Below are 25,025 nucleotides of genomic sequence, written 5' to 3'. Positions count from 1 at the left end.
TAACAGCAGGAGAAAATGGCTGGGGGAGGCAGTGGTCTTGTGTAAAATAAGTCCCTTGAGTAAGTGGTGTGGCTTTCCTTGCAGGTGATTGCCCTTGTGATGGATTCCTTCACAGACATTGAGATCTTCAGTGACCTTCAGGATGCCTATAACAACCGCCAAGTCCCTGTCTACATCCTTCTTGACCAGGACTTTGTACCCCATTTCTTGGAAATGTGCAACAATTTGGGAGTTTGTCCTGAGCAGGAAAGTGTAAGTACTGAACTGGAGTCAGTGTGGTTTGTTTTTATTTTTGTGGTACAGTTTATGCATATCAAAGAAACCTTTCTATAAAGCATCAGACTGCCTTAAAGGCTAAAGCAACCTGTCTGTTGTCCATATGTAGGAGCTACAACCATGATGTGCACCAGCCCCATGTGCTGTGTGCACTGGGATCCCTGTCCTGAGGATGCAGCAATTTTCAGGGATTTAATTTTGCAATGTTTAAATAGATTTATTCTTTGGCTCAAGGAACTGCTTGCTAAGGAAAACAGAAACGTGGGAAGCTAAAGGGTGGTATAGCTCTGGTATCATCTGCTTTCTTTCCTAATACTTTTAAAAGGGTTTGGGTAATGTGAGCCAGGTGATTTGTTTAGCTGCTGTGAATATAAATGAACATAGCTGTGTTATGGTTTGTCTTGGATAGGCTTATGTTCACTGCAGTAAAAGTTTCCCTGGAGAGGGAAAAGCACTCCTGCCTTCCTGGGCAGTAACTAATTGGAACTGACTGTTCTCACCTAATCTAACAGGAATTTAGCACTGTGTGACTAAAAACACTCATACACAGACTGTATAAAAAAGTTCCTTTCATTCCTATCTTCCATACTGTGCTTAAGTTTTTGGAAGTTAACTTAAATTTGATGCCACTTTTTTCCTTTCTTTTCTGAACCAGATGATGAGAGTGCGAACTCTCACAGGGAGCACGTACTACATGAGGTCAGGTGCCAAAATTGTCGGGAAAGCCAAGGAGAAGTTCATGTTAATTGATGGCATTAGAGTGACAACAGGCTCCTACAGGCAAGTATTGGGGTCTGCTGGTGCCCAGTGAAGCTGTAGAAACGGGGATTTGCTACAACAGGATGTATTAACTTTGCTGTTTGCCTGGTGTTAATGAGTGCCAATGGCACATGGACTAGCTGGGTCAAAGTGGGGCTGACACAAATCTGAAAACACATTTGGAAAACTGGTTTACTCAGCTTGTTGCTAGCAGAGAGCTTGGCCATGGCTAAATAGAATTCTTCCTGTAGAAATGAATAGTCTGTTGTCTTCTTACCTTATCTTCATTTTTAAGCTGAGTCTTGATGTCTGTAGCTGTATTGTTGAAATGCACTGGAGATTAATTGTGAATCTTGGTTTTGTTTCAACAGTTTCACATGGTCTGATGGGAAGCTGAACAGCAGCAACTTGCTGGTGTTGTCAGGTCAAGTGGTTGAACACTTTGACCTCCAGTTCAGGATTCTGTATGCCCAGTCCCTGCCCATCAGCCCAAAGCGACCGTCCAGCTGCAGGAACAGTGGCATGTTTGATCACCTGCTGACCAGAACAGAATCCTCCAAAGAATATACTGTGGAAGGCAACTTGAGAGCAGAATTTGCCAGACTGTCTAGCACTCCAAAGAAATTGCTGGAAAAAGCAGATCAAACTGAATATACTCCTGCAGGAAAGCTTTGTAACCTGCAGCATTCTTGCCTGTGTGAAGAGGAGTTGTTCAGCAATCAAGTGGCCTCAGTGGAACAGAGAAATGCATCAACTCAAACTGGCCCATGGGAAGAGATGGCAGCTGTGACCAAATGCAACGCAGCCACTCAGGCCAGCACTGCCACAGCAGACACTAGCACTCAGGCTTCTGTCATGGCCAGAGTGACAGGCACTCAGACATCCATTTTGCTGAAGACTGCAGTGACACAGACAAAGGAAGAGGAGGGCACAGAAACACCCCTCCTTCCCAGAAAGTTCTCAAAAGAAGAGTATTTTCTGTCTGCAAAGGCCGTATCCAGTTCTAGTCTGCAATCATTGTCTTCATCATCGTCCCAGTGCTCTCTTGCAAGCTCTACAGGCTCAATATCCTCTCTCCGCTCCTTTGAATATTCCAGTAGTCACAGGGCACAATATTTCCAAAAACTGCACAAAGAGAGGCAGTTCCACTACTCCACCATCAGGTCGAAGCTGAGCCACATGGTGGATATCCTGTCCCGGCGGGGCCGTGTCCCTGCCAGCTACGTGAGCCAGTACCCTGGCGGGTGCAGCCTGAAGCAGAGGCGCGACATCAGCGCCAGCCTGCGCAGCCTGCGCGACGCCTCGCTCTTCTCCCTCAATAAATGATCCCCGACCACACAACAGACAAACCCCAGGCTCAAGTTGCTGGCACTTTGCACCTAAAGATTCTTTCACTTCTGTCCAGCACTTTTAATTCTTTAATACTTTTTTAATACACTACTCTCCAGCACTTTGTTTTATACTATGCAATGTAAGTGATGAAAAAGAGACATCAGATTGTAACAATTTAGAAGTTCCTCTTGCATTAGTGGTGAAGATCATTTTAATTCTGGGTATTTAACATCAAAACTGAACTTGTTACTGCTTTCTGGGGTTGCTAATGCCCTAGTTTTAATTTATGTAAACTTGGAAAAATCTGAGTCACACTGAACTTGCTTAGAGTAGCTTTGGAGATCTGTCTTATATCAAGAATTCTCAATTTTTTTTTCAATATTGGCTTTTATTTCTACTTTGTCTTTGACAGGAGAGGAATCAGCTTTTACAAAGAGCCATAAAGCTGATTTTATTCTAACTTCTGTGGTATATATGTTACTCTTCCACTAAAGTTGCAAGGAGTCTGTTGAAACAGTTGCAGGTTATCTTCAACTATATTATTTTTCCATTGTTTAAGCCTTCTGAAAGAGAATGAGCTAACTAGCCCTCTAGTTTGGTCATGCTCTTGTGCCTTTGTTTAGAGCTGTATAAATATATATGTGTGTGCATGTGTGTGGTTCCTTCTTTTGCAGAGAACTCCAAGGCAAGACAATCACTGAGGGCATGTGACAAAGCCCCTGTTCAAAAGTAAACTGACAAATGCACTACGGAATGTTATGGGTTATGTTGGGTAATGTTAATTTACAAGTAACTGTAGGAATTACATAAACATTTTTCTCTTTTTAACTGTACTGTCTGAAATACTCTTTCCTGCTCTATAATTTTTCCATTATTAACTCATTTTGAGGAGCTAAAGTGCCACTCTGGTTTTTGAAGATACTTCCAACATTGAGTGGATGTGAGGTTTGGTTGCTTTGCAAAGCCTTTATCTGCTTGCAGATTTCTGTGCATGTCTGTTCTTGCTGGGTCTCTTACCTGAGCAGTGTGTGCAGTCTCCCTGAGATCTGGCCTGTACCCTTTTTCTTCAAACCTGCATCTCAGTACTTCAGTGACCAACCACACTGAATTCTGCCAAATCAAATCGGAGTCTTGGTTATGTATTTTTTTATTTAGGGACATGTGTGTCCAGTAGGTGGCACATTTCAGCTGTTGGCTTGAATATTGAATGAATGAATGAATAAATGAATGAATGAATAAAAATATCCATAACTCAAAAAGGCTGCAAGTGTTGAGAGTAACTAACTTTGGCATTTCTGTCTGAAATCTCTATGGACAAAGAAGTTTTGCTGCTTAAATTACTTGGATTTCTAAGCAGCCACTCCTTCACTGAAGCTGGAGGTAGGGAAAAAAGTTTTGTCTGCACTTGTTCAAAATGATAAGGTACTTTATTGCTTGATTCGTGGATCTGGAACACTGCCACTAAACCAAGTTGCAGGGAGGGAGCCAAGATTACACCTTCAAAGCTAATATCGAGTTGTATTTTTGAGAGCTCAAGTCCTGCAGTTCTTGAATGTATGTAAAATTACCTTGTTTGTTCTATGTGCTTTTAAACTTTATTATACCGTGCTGCTGTCAAGGTACTCTAACAGGAACAAGAAACAGTTTACAAATAAACTCCTTTTTGCCACGGGGCTTTCACCTGATCATCGCTGAGCTTTGTTTTCTGTTTATTTGGCATTTTAAATCGGGGTGACTAAGTCACTTCGTCGGAACTTGGTCCGTTCCGGCTGGGGCCATATGCCCTGTCCAACCTTAGGAGCAGCCTTTTGATCCGGGCTGGGCAGCAGGACCAGGGCTGGGCCGATCCTTCCCCCTTCGAGGCTGGCGCTTCTGCGGGCGCTTCCCTGGGCGTGGGGAAGGCTGCGGGCTGTGCCACCCGTGACAGCCGTGGGCGAGCGGCCGGGAGGAGCCCGCGGAGCGCTATAAAGAGCCGGGGCAGCGCCGGGGCGCTCCGGCCATGGCCAACGCGTCGCAGTGCCTGGAGGAGGGCTCGGGGCGCTGGCCGCCGCCGGCCGGGCCGTACAGCGAGGCGCAGCGGCTGGCGCTGGAGGAGCTGGTGGCGGGCGGCCCCGAGGCGCTGCGCGCTTTCCTGCGGCGGGAGCAGCTGCCGCCCTTCCTGTCGGAGCCCGAGGTGCAGGACATCGCCCGGGCCGCGCTGCCGCCCGCCGCGGGCCCGGAGCCGGCGGCCGAGGGCTCGGCCGGAGCCTCGCTGGACGCCTCGTCGCTCACCTACTTCCCCGAGCGCTCGGACCTGGAGCCGCCCGCGCTGGAGCTGGGCTGGCCGGGCTTCGCCAGCGGCGCCTTCCGCGGGCTGACGCGGGTGGAGGCGCATTTCCAGCCCGGCTGCGGGGACAGCATCTACGGCTGCAAGGAGGCGGTGCGGCGCCAGATCCGCTCCGCCCGACAGGTCAGTGAGTGAGAGTGAGAGTGAGTGAGTGCCTGGGGAGCGCCCCGGCTCTGCCCTGCCCGGGGCCACCTCGTCCTTCCCCTCTAACTCTTACATACTCTTACTTATATACTCTTCCGTTTTTATTTACTCTGCTGTTTCGTATTGCTTTATGTCTTTTCCACCATCTTCTGTAGTTATTTTTCAATCAGGTTCATAATTTGTCAGCTTTTCCCCCTCCCAGTGCTGAAAACCGGGTCCGGGCTCTCTGGGTGCTGCTGAGGTTCCCTCGGAGTTGGCACCCGTGGGTGCCCATTCCCGCCTCTCTGAAATAGCCGTTGCTTCCCCATCCTGCTGAGGATCCACGGCAAATCCTGGGGTTCAGTCCATGGGGAAGATCTGCGGGCGTAGGAGCTGGCTCTTCAAGGGATGTTTTATTCAGATCTTGAATTGAAATATGAGAATCTGAATAATAAGGTGAAGACAAACCTGACTTGTATAAACAGAGAGCTGAGATATAAAGAGCAGTCAGACACTGGTGGTTTTGGGTTTTCTTACTGTTTCTTTTTATATTTGAAAAGTTGGAAGATGGAAAAACTGTAGCATTAACTTTTTCTTCTGGCAATGCTTTTGAGGAAAGAGATATCTGTTCTCAAGAAAAAAAACCTCAAAAAACTCTTGCTTGGGAAGAGATCAAATTTGCCTAACATAGGGCAAAACCAGTGGTCTAGTTCTATCTCAGGATGAGGAAGAATACTCTGTATCACAGAATACTGTACCATGCTTCATAACCACCTGAAAAAAAGGCAGGGGGGAGCATTTAATTTGAAACTCAAATTTCTCATGTGCTCTCTCCTTTGCAATGCTGTAGAAACAGCCTAATGGTTTCTTCTGAAACTCCTTTCAGATGATTGCCCTGGTCATGGATTCCTTCACAGACACTGATATCTTCACAGACCTCTTGGAAGCCTGTAGCCAACGGCAAGTTAAAGTGTATATCCTTCTAGATCAGTCTTCATTTTCCCACTTTCTAAAAATGTGCAAGGATCTGGGAGTTGACCTTGAACAGGAAAAGGTGAGCTTTGTCATATTTATAGGAGTAGGGAACTGATCCTCTTGTGACTGTAATCTTTAAGCTGTCAGAAGAAGAAATTATTACACCTGCTGCCACAACTTAAAATGGGTGTTATGTAGCTCCAGCTCTATCCTCTATCTTGGAAGATTTAACTATTCCTACATAGGACAGTAATTAATAGAAAATCTGAAACCTTTGTAATTGGATGTTACAGCTGCTTTCTGAGAACAAATACTTAATTGAATGTTCAAGGAAATGCAGGAGGAGTGTCCAGTTCCTAAAGCATGACTGGAGTTGCTTGGGCTTGTCGAGACTTTGAAGGCTGAGGGAGAAGCAGGTTCTCAGGAGTCTGTGGAATTTGCATCCTGGTGATTAGGTGACAGGAATTTTCACAGTCCCATTCTGCACAGTCAGTTTATGGGTTTGCCCCTTCATGTCACCTCTTTGCCTACACAAACAAGACAAAACCCTCACTTGGTTCCTAGTGGGTGACTCTTGTGCCAGTGCACAGTTCATCAGGGATGGTTGTTGCTGTGTTGCTCCTTTGAATGCAATCTCTGAGCCTTGCAGCCCACCTGACTCTTGCTGTGTGTTTAACAGTTGATGAGGGTTCGGATTATCACGGGGAGCACGTACTGCACCAGGTCGGGCGTCAAAATCATTGGAAAAGTCCGTGAAAAGTTCATGTTAATTGATGGCATTAGAGTGACCACAGGCTCCTACAGGCAAGTGCCAATCTTTCTCTTGCTTTACATGATTTCTCTCCATGGAAAGGAAAATTAGCAATGCTGAAGAATAGCTTTCCTTATCAGATTTTATGACCAACATTTATTCTTAAAAGAGCCCACTGCTCCTCAGTTGGGTTGTAAGAACAACATAACTAAATGTGATGTAGGAGAATTTCCAGTGAATACTTTCTTTACTGATTATTTTGAATTAACTCATCATTTTCTCACTCTTCCTTTGCTAGTTTTACGTGGACAGATGGGAAGCTGAACAGCAGTAACATTTTGATCCTGTCAGGCCCTGCAGTTGCACACTTTGACCTGGAATTTCGGATTCTTCATTCACGGTCAAAGCCTATCAACCTCAAAGAGTTTTCTGGCTGCAAGAAGAACAGGGTGTGGGACCAGCTCTTCAGGATAACATTGGCGTCCAGAGACATGACCAGGGAACACTTCCTGAGAATGGAATTTTTGTATCTGAGAGCATTTGTAGGAGATCTGAAGCGGAAGAGGAGCTGGCTGCACGCCTCCAGGGAGGCCGTGTACAGCCCAAATAACACGATGCACACCTCTCCCCCGCTGACTAAGAGGAATGGCTCCCTGGTTATGAGGCCACACTGGATCATAGAGAGATGAACGGCATGTTCATGCAGGGCAAGCAGCAGAACCTCAGGAACCACGTCCGTCCATCCCTATCCAGCACTGTCTTGCAGTGTGTTTGTGAGAGCAGCTGGCAAAGAAACCTCAGACTGAGAGAAAGTGAAACTGGAATTGTGGCTGTTTGAAGAATACTATAAATCTGTTATTGACTTCTACTATTCTGTTAAATTTTCATTTCTCAACCTGTTCATGCATGTTTTAAGCTGATGGGTTGTCAGCGTCATAGCTCAGTAGCTCAACCCTTATTTTGGTTAAGAAATCTAGGTATTGAAATTCATATTGCTTGAAAGTCTGTTCCAAGATGAAAGCAGGCTCTGAAGTCAGTCTTGGTCTTGTACAAAGCAGTGTCATAGCTCAGTAGCTCAACCCTTTTTTTTTGGTTAAGAAATCTAGGTATTGAAATTCATATTGCTTGAAAGTCTGTTCCAAGATGAAAGCAGGCTCTGAAGTCAGTCTTGGTCTTGTACAAACTCTCCACCAACTGGTTCATGACACAAACCAGGAGTAACCCTAATCTAGAAGCCAGTAGGTCAGTACCACACTGCTACTCCTCCACTGTTACATTTTCTTCATATGAAACTATGCTGGCAGGCAGAATGAGCTAATGTGTCAGCAGGCAAGGCTTTAGCAGGGACTGAATTTCAAATGCCTTTACATTAGATTGTTTGGATTGCTGGACATCATGCAGTAAATGTGTGCAAGTGATAGTATTCTAAAGGACCCGCTATGTTTGTAGGAGAGCCAAATGAGACCAATTCCTTGGCATTACCAGACAGACTTTTTGTTATCTTTGTGGCTGCTTCTGCTCTCTGGTGGGAGAAGCTGAGTAGATCTGAAATCTGTCAAGCTGCTGCCTCTTCACAAAAGTCCTAATTCCACTAGAAATGCAATGACACAAAAGTCAGTGACAGAACCATTTTTAAGGTCTCTTGGAAGCCCAATTTTTTATTATTATTTTTTAATCCATTCATTTCTGGAGGGAAAAAAATCACCCTCAAATGAATAATCTATCCTCCCAAACAGCTGCACATTGAGGTCCTGAAGTTCCAGCAGCCTGCCAATGCAGATACTTATTAGCCAAAACAAAGATTTCTCATTTCTCAAGTGTTCTTGTGGCTCTTGTACTGCAAAATACTCAGATATGTGTGTGTGTGAGTGTCTTGTGGGTTCTGGGCTTCAGATGGGAAGGTTAAAACTTGGCAGAGGAATTTCAGCTAAACAGCATCAAGGTGACATTAAACTGGACAGATGGATCTTACAAAAATGTACATTGCAAAAAGGTACTGATTAGTATGCAACTAATCTGGGCTTTCTTTCTTCTGCACTGACAGTCATGGAAATGTAATCATTCTGACTCTCCTAATCTGTAAATATTCAGTAGTTGATAGCTTCATACTATTAATTTCCATCCAGATGTAAAGTTTGAAATACATAATTTTATTCTTAGCTATATTTTCCATAAAGGCAAACCCCATACAATGTTGGACTCTATGCAAAATGCTGTTTGTGCAGTCTTATTTTCATAATAATTTTCTGTATATATTTTCTCAAGCATAACTTCTCCACTTTGTTATTCATCTCATTATTTTAATTGGCAGCTCTTTCCATGTGGGATTTTTTCTCAATAATTACTAATATATTGATGATACAAAATACTGCGAGTTGTGTTTATTTTTGATAGGGTGGACTTAGTATCAAAAGTACATTGAAACATATACTTAGAACCTTAAAGAACATCATAATTATAACTTAATAACCTCTTTTACATGTGGTTACTCAGCATAACAAGTGACCAGGGAGGGTGGGTGTTGTGAGGTGCAGTTTGTGTTAATCACCATAACTGCACTGCTAGCGTGGGAAGTTATAAGAATATAAGATGTGATTAGATTTTTACTTTCCCATAAGGATGAATATATGACAGTATTATTAAACTTACTAGAAACAGTTTGGGCTTTCTATTTTTTGTATTTCCTTTGGCTTCTACTTAATTAACTCAAAGCCTACATTAAGTAATAGTAATTTCAATGGGCTTTCATGGATATGTTTGTGGTTTAAACAGGCTGTAAGCAGCTGTGCTGGGGCACAGCACTATCTATTCACTATTAGTGGGATAATTTTCTTTCTTGTCCTTCTGCTGCCTGGTGTAAAGTGCAGCAGCTGTGGTGGGGGTAGTGTGGAGGCATCCTTCACTGGAGAAGGAATCAGCTCTAATTAATTAATGAGCAGAGATTTTGGACAGTGATCTTTCGACCCCGTTAAATCCCATATGATCCCAAAGGTGACCACAGAGGGAGTTGGGCTGGAAAAGACCTAAACGCAGATCTCATCTCAGGGGTTGCCCTGCCATGGGCAGCGACACCTTTCACCATCCCAGGCTGCTCCAAGCCCCAGTGTCCAGCCTGGCCTTGGACACTGCCAGGGACCCAGGGGCAGCCCCAGGTTCTGTGTGCCAGGCCCTGCCCTGGTGCCGGTTTGCGCCTCACTCCCTCACACTCCGCTGCTCCTCGCACAGCCGCTGCCAGCACACCCTCCCGCGCCGCAGTTTGCCGGACACTGGCTGTTAGTGGGTGATAACAGTAACTGCGGCGTCTCTGGGCTGCAGATCTTTGCCTTGTGAGGGAAGAAGGGCAGAGGGAAGGAGGGCAGGTCTGCACCGGCGGACACATTCGGGCACTGCATCGTGAGGGAGAGGGTGGGGGGGGGCGCGGTCTCCATGGCAACGCGCCCCGCGTCACGTGGGCGCCGCGCGCGGCTTCCGGCCGCCCTCTCACCCCAAGATGGCGGCGCCCGTGGGGCCGGTGAAGTTTTGGAAGCCGGGTGAGGCGTGTGGGGGTGCGGGGCCCCGAGCCCCGCCGCGGGCTGCCCGCGCTGGGGGCTGTGGGGGATGGAGCCCTGCTGGCCGCGGTGAGGGGTGTGGGGGACAGAGCTGCGAGCTGCCTGGCCGCGGTGAGGGGCGCGGCGCTGCCCCTCTCGGCTCTTTGGGGTCGCTGGCGCATTTACAGTGAAGGGCAGTGAGGCTCTGAAAGGACTCGAGAACGTGTCTTGCGAGGAGCGGCGGGGCAGCTGGGTGTGCTTAGTCTCCAGAAGAGGAGGTTTAGGGGTGACCTCGTCGCTCGCTGCTGACAGGAGGCTGTGCTGGGGTGCGAGCCGGTCCCTTCTGCGGTGTCTGCCGGCAGGGAACCGGGAGAAACAGCCTTAAACTGAGACACCGCAGGTTCCCATCAGCTATTATGATTTTTTATTTCACTGTTCGCGTGGTCAGGCATTGGAATAGTTTGCCCGGGGAGGTGGTGGAGTCACCATCCGTGAGGGTTTTTGAGGGGCGTCTGAGTCTGGTGCTGGGTGATGTGGTTTGGGGGTCACAGCGGCGGTGCAGGGTGATGTTGGGCTGGGTGGTCGTGAAGGTCTTTTCCAACCGTGATGATTCAGTGAGGGCAGTGGGGACATGGCTGTCCTCTCTCTGCCAAAGCCCAGGGCGTGTGTGTGGCTCCGGCTGGTGCTGCCCGGTACGGGGGGGCAGGGGAGGGGATGGAGTGCGTGGTTGGTGGGTGTGCTGCCCTTTGCGGGGTCTGCAGGGGATGTGAAGTGTGCAGGGGAATCCCCAGGAGTTCTGAGGGAGGAGTAAAATCCTGGCCATGGGTGGGAATAGCCGTGGTTAACACCAGGGAGAACAGTGATTATTGATTTGTGGTAGGACTGCTTGGCAGCTCTGAAAAGGACTAACCTTGTAACAGTGGGAGAAGTGCAAGCAAGGAAATCCTACAAAACAGGGGAAGCCTCCTCTTTGCTCTCAGATTCCCGTTGAATCTGCAGCTGGAGATGACCCTTTCTGTTACTGAGATGAGTTTTTGTTTCTGGTTCACTTGAGTGATTCCACAGTTTCAGATGTCGGTAGTTTTGTGATAATTTGCAGCAGGAATAAATTAAGTTTCAGTTCCTGAGGTAAATTCAGAGTTGAAGTGAGTGGCATATCCCTTTTTATTGTAAGGTAATATTTCCATTGCTTTCACAGAAAACTTGTTTGTTTTTTTTTAATGTGCTGCCACCCATGATTCCTGTTTGTATGCAACATATTTATTTTGGCTGTATTGTGATACACCAGGCAGAAGTGTGTTGTTCCAGTTCAAATTCCCTCCTGTTGTGTAGGCTCAGAAGGTCCTGGTGTCAGTGTCTCGGAGGAGAGGCAGAGCCCTGCTGAGAGCAGCGCTGTCACTGTCATCTACAACCCTTATGCTTCCCTCTCCATTGAACAGCAAAGGCAAAAGCTGCCTGTTTTTAAGGTACAGGAGTTCTTTTTGATACATTAAATGCAATGTATGATTCCTGGTTCTTGTGTCTTTTATTTTTTTTTTTTGAAAGAACAGTATAAAATCACATTACAACATAAATAACAAATTTATGGCTTTGCTCTTTATTTATTGGAATTTATTGTCCTGTTTGGCAACTGTAAATGTCAGTTCTAAGGGCTTTGTTGATGGATGTTATTTACTATATGCTGTACATGTCATTTATAGATTTTAAGGGACTGTTTAGCTTTTGGCAGTGAACTCCATGTAACAAGAAGTTACTTCGTCTGCCAGATATGTAAATAGTGTAATTTTAATAGTTTTCCTATTTTTGTACAATCTGCTTTTTATGTTTAAATGTCATCTTGTCTTTCAGCTAAGAAATCACATACTTTACCTAGTGGAGAACTACCAGACCCTGGTGATTATTGGGGAAACAGGATGTGGGAAATCAACACAGATTCCACAAGTAAGTGTCTGTTTGGGTTGCTGAAATCAGGTAGTCCCTCAGGGGATTTTACATGGAACATTGAGCAGAGCCAGGTAAAACACAGTGTGAGGAGCTAACACCTTGGTGTAACCACAGCATGACCAGTGTCTCTGTTATTCCCTCTGTTTGCAGTACCTGGCAGAAGCTGGCTGGACAGCTGAAGGAAGAGTTGTTGGGGTGACACAGCCCCGTCGGGTCGCTGCTGTTTCGGTGAGTGTCCCCGTCCTCCCAGTCTGTTGGCATTCTACCTCCAGTTTATCAGCAGGTTTGGCTGATAGCAGGAATCTGCACAAGCTCCTGAAGGAAAAGATATTTCTGCTTGTCTTTCTCTAAGATCTGCTGGTGTTACACACCAAATTCAGCCTGATTAGTGGGTCTGGCCAACATTTCAGCATTCCAGGACTGCAGATGTAGAAGCTTTGAAGTAAAATTGACTGTGTCAGCAGAACTGTGTGCACAAGTTAGGGCTGAGCTGTGATTGACTCAGGACTAGAACTGTGCTTGTGTGACCCTCAAATTCTTTCACAAGGTGAAACAGTGATGTAAATCTGCATATGGTTATGCAGCCAGTGGAAGGAACAAGAGGTTGTGTACCTCTTCCTAGCAATTCATAACTAGATTTTTAATATTTTTTTCTGTGTTTGTTTTTGTTGTTTTTATGGGGTGTGGGTTTTTTGGTTTCTCCTTGTAAAAATGTCAGGCAGAAGGAGAAAAAGTTTTATTGTAGGAAATTTTTGCATATACATATTTTGTCTTAACACCATCTAGATGTGCTGTGAGGGGGAAAAGGAGATGCTGAGGGCAATGACTTCTCTCTGGTAGCAGCGTGCACAGAAAGCATCCACTGCTCCTTTGTCTTCACAGCTGCTGCCAGGCTCTGATTTGAGTGAAGTTTCTGCTGCAGCATTCTTTTTTTACAGAGAGCTGAGGTGCCATTTTATAACCCTCATTTTGCCTGTTCTGTCTAATATAGTAAATGGTATCTCCAACACACCAGCATGTACCTTGGTAAATGCTGTAGAATCCAGATCCAGCCTGGCTAAGGGGACAGTCTCTAGCAGTGCTCTGCATCCTATGACTGTAGAATCCAGTATTCCTTGACCAGATCCAGCCTGGCTAAGGGAACAGTCTCTAGCAGTGCTCTGCATCCTATGCTTTGGGCAGTCTGCCTGCAGTGTCCTCCCTTTTCTCCTTCATAGGGCATCCAGCTGACAGAGCACAAGTTCTACAGGAGATGTTGTGAGTGCTGCAATGATTTCACACAGCAAACTCACTTCTCTTTTCTCTTTCATGTCTTAATGCGGCATTTTTAAGCCTAAAATAGAAAGATTATTCCATTCAGGCTTAGTACATGCACACAGCAGGGTTTTTCTTTGAGACTGTTGTTGCAGACTGCCTGGACTGTGGCTGTTACTGGAGATGAGAAATATAACTGATGATTTATTGCTTTGTCCTGAACTGAAAATGATATTTTATTTTAATAGGTGACTTATCTCCTCTCCCATGCAGAGCATGGGGGTTGTTAGAAATAAAGATAGGTAGCTGCAAAGATAAAAAGCACATAGTTTAGAAATTCCTGCACTTCTGCTTGCATTACCCAGATTGACAATTATTCTGAGTTCTTGGGCTGAAAATGACAGGGAGGATAAGATTCCAAGTGAAATCATGAATTCACTGCCTGTAGGTATGGGTTAGAGTGTCATTCAAATGACTGACACTAACTTGTGGTTGGATTTCTGCAGGGACTAATTCATGTATTGTGGGTTTTATTGTGTCTTTAGGTGTCTTTGTGGTTTGTAATGACACAAGGCTGAAGGGTGCTGAGCTGTTTGTTGCTTATGAGGATCTCTTTTCTCAGGTTGCAGGCCGAGTTGCTGATGAGAGAGGTGCAGTGCTGGGACATGAGGTTGGATATTGTATCCGCTTTGACGACTGCACAGACCCTCAGGCTACAAGAATTAAGGTGAAACATGAACAGCATGTGGTTACTCTGAAGGGATTAGTTGAAACTCTTCAAGTACTTTTGCAAAATTAATCAGAACCTTGTGATGCCCACTCAAGAGAATAGGTAACATTTCGTTTTCCCAGGTGGGTACCCCAAAATTGTGCTTGAAATGTGCTGTGACAATCCAAACCTTAATAAAATGAGTATCTATTCTGTTCTGATAGTCTGACAAGCACCATTTTAAATCTAGAGGACAATTTCAGGGTATGGCCAGCTGTTGGTACAGTGCTGGTGTGACCTGTGTGTCACTCAAAGTCATAGGGAAAGGCTGCAGTGAATCACAGATTAAAAGTATCCTCCTCTAACAATAGATTTTGATTAAAAGCACAGATAAAACCCAAGATGAGTAGGCTGAGAGATAATTTGGTGGATTAAATAGCAACTTCGCAGCTGTTTTTCAATGCTATGAGCAATGTTAGTGTTGCTTGTGTTCCTGCAGAAGAGGACTTGCTTTAGTTGTGCTGGAATAGCAGTGATGATGAATGAGACAATTGGCTTTGTGATTTTTTTTCAGAGGCTGGTGTTCTTTTACAGTGAAAGAAATGGAGATATTTGTTCCTTAAATAGAGCTGAATTTAATTTTTTAAGCATGATTATTCATTTAGAGTTGGAAATTTGGAGGGTTTTACCATCAGTTCTTACTTAGTTCAAGACCACAGTTGCAATCACAGTGTAATTTGATAGATCATTAGAAAATTAAAGGCCAAGAAACATTCAGGCAAAAGCATCAATAAAAATCACAGTTAGTGGAGACTATATGATAAGGATATTTTACATTTTTTAAAATTTAATTTACTTCTAGTTTCTGACTGATGGTATGCTGGTGAGGGAAATGATGGCTGATCCTTTATTAACAAGATACAGGTAAGAAAACATAGAATGAGTGCTTTCTTCAGAAATTTGGTAAAACTTGGTAAAAACCTGCTTTTTCCAAGCAATTATGATAGCAGTTTTTATAAATTATTAGTGGCTATTAAAAATTAAATATCAAAAAAGTGAAAATTATTGTAGAAGTCTGACTTCTTTACGTTGTAAAAACAACACTGTTTTTATCAACAGCATGTTGTTGTTAGCTGTTCATTGCAACACCAAAACCAGCAGGATTTGATCCTGTAGTTTTGAGATGAAAGCTAAGGGGGCCTTATGGAGTCTGAATTGTTAATTTCCTAATTTAAAATTATTTTTTCTTCCTTATACTAATTTTAAAAATCAACAACAAACAGACTTTTCTGATATCCAGAAAACCTGTGCAGTACAGACTTTTTTTCTTCTATTCCTTTCCGAAAACTAGCCTGAATAGAGAACAGTGTGTATGTCCCATGTGATGTCAGGTACATTTTTCTCCCTGCTTCGCTGCTGCAAGCATTTTGAACTTCCCCAGTTCTGTAAGTGGCTGTGAACAGTAATAGTCCAGCAGCAGATTTCAAATAATGGTGTTTCTAGAAGACAGGGAGACACTGATTCTAGTGTCAGTCAAGTGATTTCTGAAACCTTACCTTTCTGTTTTTTTCACAGTGTTCTCATGCTGGATGAAGCTCATGAAAGGACTCTTTATACAGACATTGCCATTGGCTTGCTAAAAAAGGTAATTCTTTTTTAATTCACTGTAATTCTGTAATTTTACTTTGGTAATTTTAATACAGCTCTCTGTAACTGTTTTAATTTTCATCCTTTTCATTCAACCTCTGATCCTGATGGCTGGTAATTGAGGGAGTGTGATTGCTGCTTCCTCATTTAGGGAGTGTGATTGCTGCTTCCTCATTTATCCTGCAGCCTGTTGTACATACCCAGCTATTTACTTTGGTCATCTGACATTGAAGATCCTCTGTCTCTTTTTCCTGATGCTGAAATGTCTCCTTAGCTGATAGTTCCAAAAATACACTGTTGATTCTGCTGCTGCTGATCATGTGAAATGATCTGATTGGGGCTTGTTGCTGACTTTCAGCCTGCTAAAGATCTGACGCCCACCAGAAATCAAGAGTAAATTAAAATAACTGACTGAATGCCCTTAAAATAAATACATAAAACTCCAAACAGTCATTGGGTCCTTAGACCTGTGGGGTGATATGGCTGCTTCATTCATCACCTGTTTTGTAGTTTAAAGTAGTTTTACAGAGAGGTTTCTGGCAATCTGGATTCTCTAAATCTTTACTCTCGTCTTGTATTTCAGTTTTAACTCTGGGTGTTGTTGGTCTCTCCCAGGTTCAGAAGAAGCGTGGGGATCTTCGCCTGATTGTGGCTTCAGCCACCTTGGATGCCGAGGTACAGCTCAGAGATTTGGGTTGAAATCAGGTGACATTAGGTGACAGCTCCACTGCTATTCATGTACAGCTTATCCTCTGTGCTGCTTGAGTGGTTGCAGGAAAAAATCTGCTGTAGTTAGTTGCTCTTTTTGGTTTTCATGTTCTGTTAGCAAACTGTTTTGGATGTGAATTTAAATATGAATCTGCTTTTTATGTACTGATATCTTTTTTCTCCTTATTTGTATTCTTTACAGAAATATGTTCTCTTGGCTTAATTTATTAAGAGATGTTGATTTAGCTCAGTTTTGCTGATAGAAATAATCTGAGGCAACTATAGACAAGTAAAAAATAAGTGATAAATTAATAGATTTCATTTCAGTGAGAAGTTACTAGATCCCTGATTCACTTGTGGCCTGTGGACACTTATGTAAACTTAGTAAAAACATCATTAATTTAATTTTGAGTAGGAAGAGAAGAGGAACTCTTAGAGCTGAGCAGTGTTTCACTCAGCCTTGTGCTCTGCTTGTAGCAGCAGCAACAGGAGATGCTGTTTAGGGAGGGCACGTGAGGCTGTGCACCTGCTGTGGGTCTGTTCAGCCTGAGCTGCCTCAGCATCTGCAGCAGTTGTAGTACAGATATTTGTCAGCACCTGCCTGCTGCCTCCCTCTGCTATGTGTTTATGGACCTGCTGTTTGTTCATTTGTCTTTGAATCTCCAGCACACCATGAGTAATTTTCAGGAGTTTGCCACCTGCTGTATAGTGAAGTACTTGGTCTAATTCTTTCAAACCTGTTAGTTTCATCAAGGATCTCCCAGTTCTTGTACTGGGGATTTGTGTTTAAAAAAAACACCCCCCAAACCATCTTTACATTTACTTTATTTCACCTTTGATTCTGTAAACTTCAGCTGTGTCTTTTCAGCCTTGTGCTCCCCGAGCACACCTTTTCAGTCTCTCCTCCTATGGCAGCTGTTCCATCTCCTATATCATGTTCTTTCCTCTTCTCCGCTTTCCCTAACTGCTCTGTCCTTAATAAGATGTGGTGCTGAGAGCTTGCATGTGGCACTGAAGGTGTGGGCACACAGAGATGTCCTTCAGTGACAAATACCATATGCCTTGAATGTTGGTAGATGCTGTGCTTTGATGATGTTTGCACTGCTCTATATTCTGTACATTACAATACAAAATTTTAACAGCCTGAAACCACATTTCAAATAGATGACAATCTAAAATGAGTTAATACGAGCAAAATGATTGGTATTACTATATAAATACTTTTTTTAATACAGAGAGTTGATGGTTATCTCTACAATGCTCATAAAAGTTGAGATGAATTATATGGGTTCTTAAGTTCCATCTTTTGTTGTTATTTATTGAAAATACTTCATGACAATAGATCTAAATTTATGAAGGTGTCTCACAATGCATAAATCAAAAACTTTCATAAATAATGTCTAACTCTGCTTTTACAAAGTGAAATCTTGGTGTTCAGTAAGTGCTGTAAAATTTACTCACTCACCCAAAAATGGATGAGAATATGCAGGCCCCACACAAACCTTTTGCATCAATTATTTCTAAGTTCTTCTCAGCTTTGACTTTGCTAATTTGATAGATTAACTTCCAGTTAAGAGTTTATCTTTTTTTTCCAGATGTAGCGGGTGATATAATTAATTTTATTTCCCTTTCAAAATTTTACTTCTCAAAGTAATGAGACATTGCAACACTATTTGTGCTAAATGCCTGAACCCCAGGCAGAATAGAAGGCAACAAAATCGAACTTTGATATTTTTCAGTTGACACTGTCATATTGATGAAGTAAACATCCAAGCAGTATTCATTTAACTTCTTCATGTCTTCAGGTTTTTCTCACCATTCCTTTAAATATCAAACTGAAAGTGTTTGTTTTTATTTTAATGTAGAAATTCAGAGATTTCTTTAATCAAAATGATACCGGTGACCCCAGCAAAGACACCAGTGTGATCCTCACTGTTGAGGGGAGGACGTTTCCAGTGGACATCTTTTACCTGCAGAGGTGTGTTCCTGTCTGGTCTTGGCAGTAGTGACACTGTGCAACTGTGCTATCATTTTGTCTAGGTTAGGGCTCTGCTGTCCCAAAGCTGCTCTGTTTGTCCCTGCTGAAGAGGAGTCTGTACCTATTTTTCTGCTCATGTCTCTGCTGTTTTCTCTCCCCATAGCCCTGTTCCTGACTATATCAAATCAACTGTGGAAACTACAATGAAAATTCACCAGATGGAGAATGATGGTGATATACTGGCATTTTTAACTGGTCAGGTATAGACATAAGCAATTTTTTTTTGCTTTACAGTGCTGTATTATGAGCTTTGCAAAGCTGTCTCAGTCTCCTGAGGTTTTCCTTAGTTGTGCTTACTTTATTCTCAGTAAAGATGACAAGCATTTCTCTATTGATAGGAGCAAAACTAGGCCAGTCCCAAAGATGTGAAGACAATATATGGCCTGAATTTATCAAAGCTGGTGATGGATGATAGTTTTTGTCATTTAATGCTGTATTTCTCAGCCTTGTTAGTGAGTGGAATTCTGTGTGGTTTGCTGGTGCAAGTCACACATATCCAGTTGTTAAATTGACAGTGAGTCATCATTAATAGTTAGGGCAAATGGAATTTCCATTTGTTAGGCTTAACATCTGAAGTGTTTGACAGAAAAACAAATTGCCATGAGATCAAAATGTACTGGTCTCTTCTGCTCTATTTGTGCTTGTCAGCTCACTTTGCAGCTGGGAAGAGCAAATGGGAGGCAACTCATTTCTCCAGAGAGGAGCTACCTTGAAGAGCTTCAGTAACATCTTGCATATTTTCAAAAGCAATTCCTCACCCCCTTTATTGATTTAACTTTTGAATAATGAATTTGGTATTTCATTAGGCAGTGTTTGAACATTTTGTTTTCTGTCTTTAAGAGTGAGATGCCACAGCTGAGATTAAACATGAAGCTGAGCAAGAGGTGTCAGTGCTGTTCCTGTGCCATTCCTGATCCAGGCCCACAGCATTCTGCTCTGCCAAAATATTTTGGCCTCCCATTTTGCTCTCACCAGTTGAGATAGACGTGAAAATTAACTTGCTTCCCTCCTAAGCTTGGTTCAGTCTTTCCCCATGATTTTGCTCATGTGTTTGTGATATGACATTGACTTAAATAACAGTGAACACAAATATGTATATAAGGCTTTATTTGTTATTAATAGCAATGTATCTTAAGAATATTAGAGCATGGAGTGAGCTAGTCCAAGTCCTGGAGTTTGGACAATTACAATGGTATTATTTGGTGCAGTTTCTGTGTCTAGGTGACAGGGATGTGCTGTTGCAGTGCCACCTCTCTCACTGTGTCTGTGCTGCTCTGGCTGCAGGAGGAAGTGGAGACTGTTGTTTCCATGCTCATAGAACAGGCTCGGGCCCTGGCTCGCACCGGGATGAAGAAGCACCTCCGTGTTCTGCCCATGTATGCTGGGCTGCCTTCTGCTGAGCAGCTGAAAGTGTTTGAGAGAGTCCCTCACACTGTCAGGAAGGTGAGCTCTGGTGTCTGTCTCAATTTCCACCACCCAGAAGGGTGTCTGCAGCACACAGATTGCATTTATCAGGTTCACATCATGGGACTATTGCAGATGCTGCTTTGAGGGAGGCTTTCTGCATCTCCCATCAGTGCCTGCCAGCTTTCAGACTGGGAACCAAGAACATGTTCCCTGGCTTCCCTTATCATCTTTGATCACTCCTAGATGTGTCAGTTCCAACTCTCTGCCTCATCAACTCTGCAATTTTTAAATGTCTCCATACAAGTTTGTATTTGTTTTCTTACCCTCTGAACTCCTTTGCTTTTACCTTTTACTTTCTTTTTGTGATCTAAATGTCCATGACTGTTTTCCACCAGTAGTAGTAAAATTAGTGACAGAGTGGGTAAGTGCTATATTTTCATGTAAAGAACAAGTTCAAACTTACTTGATTTTAGTGGAAAAAAAAAGCTCTGTTTTGACTTCTGCAAGTCTTGTTTGGACACTTAATGTCACAGAAGTATATAATTGGATGTGAATAGTGCTTTCTGCTTATGCACAGCCTGTGTTGGGGCTGAAAGAAGCTGACAAAACTACACCAAGGTGACTTGTAATTCTTGTACCTGCTTTGACAAGTGAAATTGTTCATCTGCCATTGAAGAACATTTCATGTAAATACTTCTCTCCAGGATATGACATCAGTCAGTTAACTTTCAAAATTTACTTTTTAATTTAAAAACATTAGATTTCCCACTGTTGTCTCGGAACAATTATTTTTTATTATTTTGGGGCATACATATATAAATGAATCCCTGCAGGAATGCTGAATGTGGAGCTCTTAATCATCCTGTTCCCCTCCTATCCCCACCTCATTGTACAAAGAATAGCTCAGTGTAACTGAGAAGCAGAAAGAAAACATTTAGTTTGCTACGTAAGAACACTTGATTTACAGTCAGTTCATCTTTTTCTCTGCAAACACTGCCAAAGATTTTCTCTGCAAACACTGCCAAGCTCTTCTTTTATGAAGAGAGAATAAATTTGAATAAGAAAGCGATGGTGAAGCTGTGAGAACTGTGCAAACTGGGCTTATTTCAAGCTGACAACTCCTTCTGCTGCTTGTACTTTATCTTTTTGTGCTCCTGAGTGTCCTGGGCCTGTCGTGGCTGGGCTCACAGGATCCTCTCTGTGCCTGCAGGTGATCGTTGCCACCAACATTGCTGAGACCTCCATCACCGTGCACGGCATCGCCTTTGTCATCGACTGCGGCTTTGTGAAGCTGCGAGCCTACAACCCCAAGACGGCCATCGAGTGCCTGGTGGTGGTGCCCGTGTCCAAAGCCTCGGCCAAGCAGCGGGCGGGGCGCGCCGGCCGCAACCGCTCCGGGAAGTGCTACCGGCTCTACACAGGTCAGCAGCCCTGCCCTCCCTGCGGGCACCCGGCTCCACACAGGTCAGCAGCCCTGCCCTCCCTGCGGGCACCCGGCTCTACACAGGTCAGCAGCCCTGCCCTCCCTGCGGGCACCGTGCTGCTCGTGCAGTGTGGGACAGGGGAAAGGCTGGGCTGGTTCGTTTTCATCCAGAGAACAGTATTTCCCTTTGCTGGTTATCTTGTTGCTGTTACTAATGAAGGAGTGGGATTATTTTTGGGTTAAGAGCGATTTATTATTTAGATAAATTAGTTTTAGAGGTTGTGAGATTTGTGAGAGTAAGTAGCTGGTTATAGTTCAAGAGTAGTCACAAGTTTCTTCCTTACAAGGTAATACATAACTTCCTAGTTATATATTTATAACTGTTTATATACTTTCTAGTTTAATGGACAGATGTTATAAGGTTTATTTTGTGTTTTTAACTTACCACTTTTACTTATTTCTACTGCACTGCAGATACTTTTGTCTAATAGGCTGCTGTTGTATGTATACACATGTTTCTATTATAACTTCTAAACCCTTAACTTATTCTATATAACCTCTACACTACATATATATAATCTATATAACCTCACCCCTACATTATAAACCCTCCACTATCTTATCAATACAGTTTCTCACTTAAGGTATATTCTTACTTACAACTATAGAAACATAAGTTTATGATTGTTCTTTTTAATATCTGTGTATTGGATTTTTACATCAATTTAAGCTTCTTCTAAGACTGTAAATCAAATTCTTTAGTATCTGTGGAAGTTTCTATTTTTCTGATCCCATAGTTGTTCCTCTGTCTAGTTTAGAAATACCTTGTTCTTATGTGCTAGGTGTTAGAAACAATCTTTTTGTGACTCAGAAGCACAAATGGGGCAGAGTCAGCAGCTAGAAACACGAAATGTTAATGCAGCTCTTAAAAGTGGTGAGCTTATGAAGAAGTTTGGTCTTTAAGGATTTTGGTTTCTGAGCAGTTTCAGCTTTTAGTACTTACCAGTGTTATAAGCTCTCTTCTCTGACTGAAGTCTTTATAGACCTTGCATTTAACAAAAGGGCTCTGGAAATCTTTTAGGTAACTCAGAGAAAACTTCATGTCTCTTTTTTTCCTAGGAATAGCTGCCAACACCAAATTCTTCCCTTGAATCAATGACCCTGGCAGTGCACAAAAATTGCTGTTACAAATAAATCTCTTGGCCACCTCACACTATCCAGAGAGTTGCAGTCAAAGTGTCTGTTCTCAGCTGCTTAATGAGAAAAGGCTTTGCAGCTGAACACTCCCTTTGCTGATGGGCTTCAGGCCCCCTCTGGTTTTACTGGAGCTCTGAGATGTTGGAGATGAAGCATTTTCCTTTAAATGTGTATGTGCTTGCCAGCAGTTGCCACATTAAACCAAGCCATGATTTATGCCCTGAATTTATATGTATCCAGTAAGAATCAGGAGACAATATGTGCTGCACAATATCCCAAGCTTACTTAGCCTTGTGAGTGTTTTACTGGAGAAACCCTGACTACACTGAAGATATTTTTCTGTGCTCAAGAGCTGGTCTAGGGAGTGCTTTAAGAAGTGTTCAAAGGAGGAAAAAATAAAAAAGAAAAGAAGTAAGTGCACAGAGTGAATAGCAGCAGAGAAACAGCACTGTCTTTGTCCTAGGGAAGGTTTGAGATAGAAAAGGGTTCTGTAGAAATGAAAATAGTTTGGGTGAAAATGATGTAGGATGTGCCCTGTTTTTTTTACTGCAGTTAGTGGTTATTGGAGTGTTTTATCCTTACATGGAGTATTTTTCCATACTCGGACTTTATAGTGAACATGGTTTTAAAAAGGCATTGTTAAATAAATTGTTTTTCCATTCTTAATCTTTATTTAAAATATATATTTTAAACTGTTTGAGTAGTTACAAAAATAGTGTTCTTGTACTGAAAGCATGCTGCTTTGAAACTTTTCCATGTCTCTTTAAAAAAATGCCTTTTTTGTAGTATTGCACCCTGCCTTTTATTTTCTGACAAAAACATTAAACAGAAGACAAACAAAACATTTCCAGACTTCTGTGAAGAATTTCAAATTGAAATGTGAGTGGGTGAACTACAAAATCAAAACTGTAGCCAAAACCATTGAATTTATTTAGATAAAAATAGTGTAAAATAAAGTAATTGGAGAAAGATTATCTTTAGGATAGAGATTGTCTTTTAACAGCTGTTAATTATCCATATGTGATAATATGAACTTGAAATGGGTGTGATTCTGTTGTGGTGACTGCACAGAAGGGGAGCTGAAGCTCAGCTGTGTTTTTCTCCCCCACAGAGGAGGACTTTGAGAAGCTGCCCAAGTCCACGGTGCCGGAGATGCAGCGCAGCAACCTGGCCCCTGTCATCCTGCAGCTCAAGGCTTTGGGCATTGACAACGTGCTCAGGTTCCCCTTCCTTTCGGTGAGTCCTGGGCTCTGAAGGCTGCCAGCTTCCCTTGGGCTGAAGAGAGATCAGGGGGTGACTTGGGGGTAGCCCACACCACCATTCACCATTGTCCTGCTGGTTTGGAAAGTGTAGCTTGGTGTCCCTGTTAGCGTTCAGGAACACATAATCACAGAATGATTATATGCAGGTGCTTCTATTAAAGAGCTCTGGGTGTCAGGGGTATTCAGACCCAAATCTGACTCCAACATGGTTTTGAGCTGAACATATTTTATATTCTATCGTTATATAACTTACATATTAATTATTAAACTTACATAGTTCTATTGTATACATTGATTTCATCCAAGCATGGATTTCTTGTGATCCCCCTCAAACTCCTCACATAGTTTTTTATGATTCTTTAAACAATAATTATATCTAATCACATCTAACAGTTACATCATTTATCATACACTGACTACACAGGTGCAGTTTCACATGATCTTGCAAATACAAGGCCTAACATTTCCCAGGGCCTGCCTTTAACATTTTCCCAGGGCCTACTAAGCCTAACTTTCTTTCTAACTCCCTGAATTTTCTATGATTTTAAAATCTTTTAATATCATCCCCTGGCAGGCAGCAAAGTGTGTTCCTGGGAACCAATGGTGCAAATAATGTATGTGACCACTTAGAAACAACCATTTGTATTCCAGAGTTTGATGTTTCAATTGTTGAGAAGTCAGCAGAGTCTTAAAAAGACAAACTGTGAGGTTCTGTGGAATTGTAACTGCAGTCCCTTTGCGCTGAATTTATGAGGGAGAAAGAGCGTGAGAGTTCTTTGTTCATTTTGCAGCAGAGTTGGTAGTTAAGGATTTTGCAGAAGAGAAAGATCTATGAATTCATGTTCTGTGCTGATAACTTCAATGAATGCACATTTTCTCTTCACAGCCACCCCCTGCACAGTCCATGGTGCAAGCTTTGGAGTTGCTGTATGCTTTAGGAGGTGAGATTTTAATGCTTTGCTTTATTTGTAGCTATATTGCAGGAGTTGTGGAAAAAAACCTGTAATTTGTATTTGGTGTTAGATGGACATTAATAAAAATTGCATTTCAGAACTGTGCTTTGAGAAAGGAGAAACACAGCTGTGACTGGTGGAAACTTTTTCTTGGTGGGTTTTCAGAGTGTACCTCAGTTTCTTCTGGATTTACTGTCTTTTCTTTTTCAGATGGGTAAGCAAGCAAACAGCAGCAATGGAATTTAAACTAGAATTTAACTATTTAGATTGGGTAAATGAGTATTTTATAGCTATCTTATCTGTATTTCATTGCAATTTCATGAGAGGAAACCACCTCTTTGTCCTTGCTAGGGACAGGGCTCTGAGCTGATGAGGGTGTTTTTTACCTGACAGATCCTCTTTGTGTTCCTTCAG

The 25,025-nt window shown here is 42.8% G+C and overlaps 3 protein-coding genes across 4 annotated transcripts in view; all 3 read left to right on the top strand.

The window, feature by feature from the left end:
• The first annotated feature begins 22 nt into the window (after nt 1-22).
• LOC120511311 (protein FAM83D-like) lies at nt 23-4,052 on the top strand. Its single transcript, XM_039728148.1, has 3 exons — nt 23-252; nt 932-1,056; nt 1,407-4,052. The coding sequence occupies exons 1-3, from the start codon at nt 100-102 to the stop codon at nt 2,359-2,361; spliced, it is 1,233 nt and encodes a 410-aa protein (XP_039584082.1). The 5' UTR covers nt 23-99; the 3' UTR covers nt 2,362-4,052.
• A 268-nt stretch (nt 4,053-4,320) lies between these two features.
• Nucleotides 4,321-7,552, top strand: LOC120511312 (protein FAM83D-B-like). The gene is made up of 4 exons (XM_039728149.1): nt 4,321-4,816; nt 5,703-5,870; nt 6,471-6,595; nt 6,841-7,552. Exons 1-4 carry the CDS (start codon nt 4,367-4,369, stop codon nt 7,229-7,231), a joined length of 1,134 nt encoding a protein of 377 aa, XP_039584083.1. The 5' UTR covers nt 4,321-4,366; the 3' UTR covers nt 7,232-7,552.
• A 2,480-nt stretch (nt 7,553-10,032) lies between these two features.
• The window catches only part of DHX35 (DEAH-box helicase 35), a 29,117-nt gene continuing 14,124 nt past the window's right edge, over nt 10,033-25,025 (top strand). For both annotated transcript variants that reach the window (XM_039728147.1, XM_039728146.1), the window contains exons 1-14: nt 10,033-10,072; nt 11,402-11,535; nt 11,918-12,010; nt 12,164-12,241; nt 13,890-13,994; nt 14,839-14,900; nt 15,552-15,621; nt 16,239-16,298; nt 18,197-18,309; nt 18,473-18,569; nt 19,654-19,812; nt 20,987-21,197; nt 23,508-23,632; nt 24,545-24,599. In XM_039728147.1, coding sequence (XP_039584081.1) covers nt 10,033-10,072; nt 11,402-11,535; nt 11,918-12,010; nt 12,164-12,241; nt 13,890-13,994; nt 14,839-14,900; nt 15,552-15,621; nt 16,239-16,298; nt 18,197-18,309; nt 18,473-18,569; nt 19,654-19,812; nt 20,987-21,197; nt 23,508-23,632; nt 24,545-24,599 — 1,402 coding nt within the window. The remainder of the gene's footprint in view (nt 10,073-11,401; nt 11,536-11,917; nt 12,011-12,163; nt 12,242-13,889; nt 13,995-14,838; nt 14,901-15,551; nt 15,622-16,238; nt 16,299-18,196; nt 18,310-18,472; nt 18,570-19,653; nt 19,813-20,986; nt 21,198-23,507; nt 23,633-24,544; nt 24,600-25,025) is intronic.

This window comes from Passer montanus, unplaced genomic scaffold (assembly GCF_014805655.1).
Source record: "Passer montanus isolate IOZ18808 unplaced genomic scaffold, ASM1480565v1 scaffold64, whole genome shotgun sequence".
NCBI lineage: Eukaryota > Metazoa > Chordata > Aves > Passeriformes > Passeridae > Passer > Passer montanus.
The sequence above is the reverse complement of the archived record's forward strand: the minus strand, read 5'-3'. Positions and strand labels throughout refer to the sequence as shown.

What these genes read in the sequence shown, in the direction of transcription:
- LOC120511311 (XM_039728148.1), top strand. Translation starts at nt 100, where the DNA reads ATGGATTCCTTCACAGACATTGAGATCTTCAGTGACCTTCAGGATGCC. An exon ending in TTTGTCCTGAGCAGGAAAGT is followed by an intron (nt 253 to 931) that starts GTAAGTACTGAA and finishes TTTCTGAACCAG; the next exon opens with ATGATGAGAGTGCGAACTCT. An exon ending in GTGACAACAGGCTCCTACAG is followed by an intron (nt 1,057 to 1,406) that starts GCAAGTATTGGG and finishes TTGTTTCAACAG; the next exon opens with TTTCACATGGTCTGATGGGA.
- LOC120511312 (XM_039728149.1), top strand. Translation starts at nt 4,367, where the DNA reads ATGGCCAACGCGTCGCAGTGCCTGGAGGAGGGCTCGGGGCGCTGGCCG. An exon ending in AGATCCGCTCCGCCCGACAG is followed by an intron (nt 4,817 to 5,702) that starts GTCAGTGAGTGA and finishes AACTCCTTTCAG; the next exon opens with ATGATTGCCCTGGTCATGGA. An exon ending in TTGACCTTGAACAGGAAAAG is followed by an intron (nt 5,871 to 6,470) that starts GTGAGCTTTGTC and finishes TGTGTTTAACAG; the next exon opens with TTGATGAGGGTTCGGATTAT.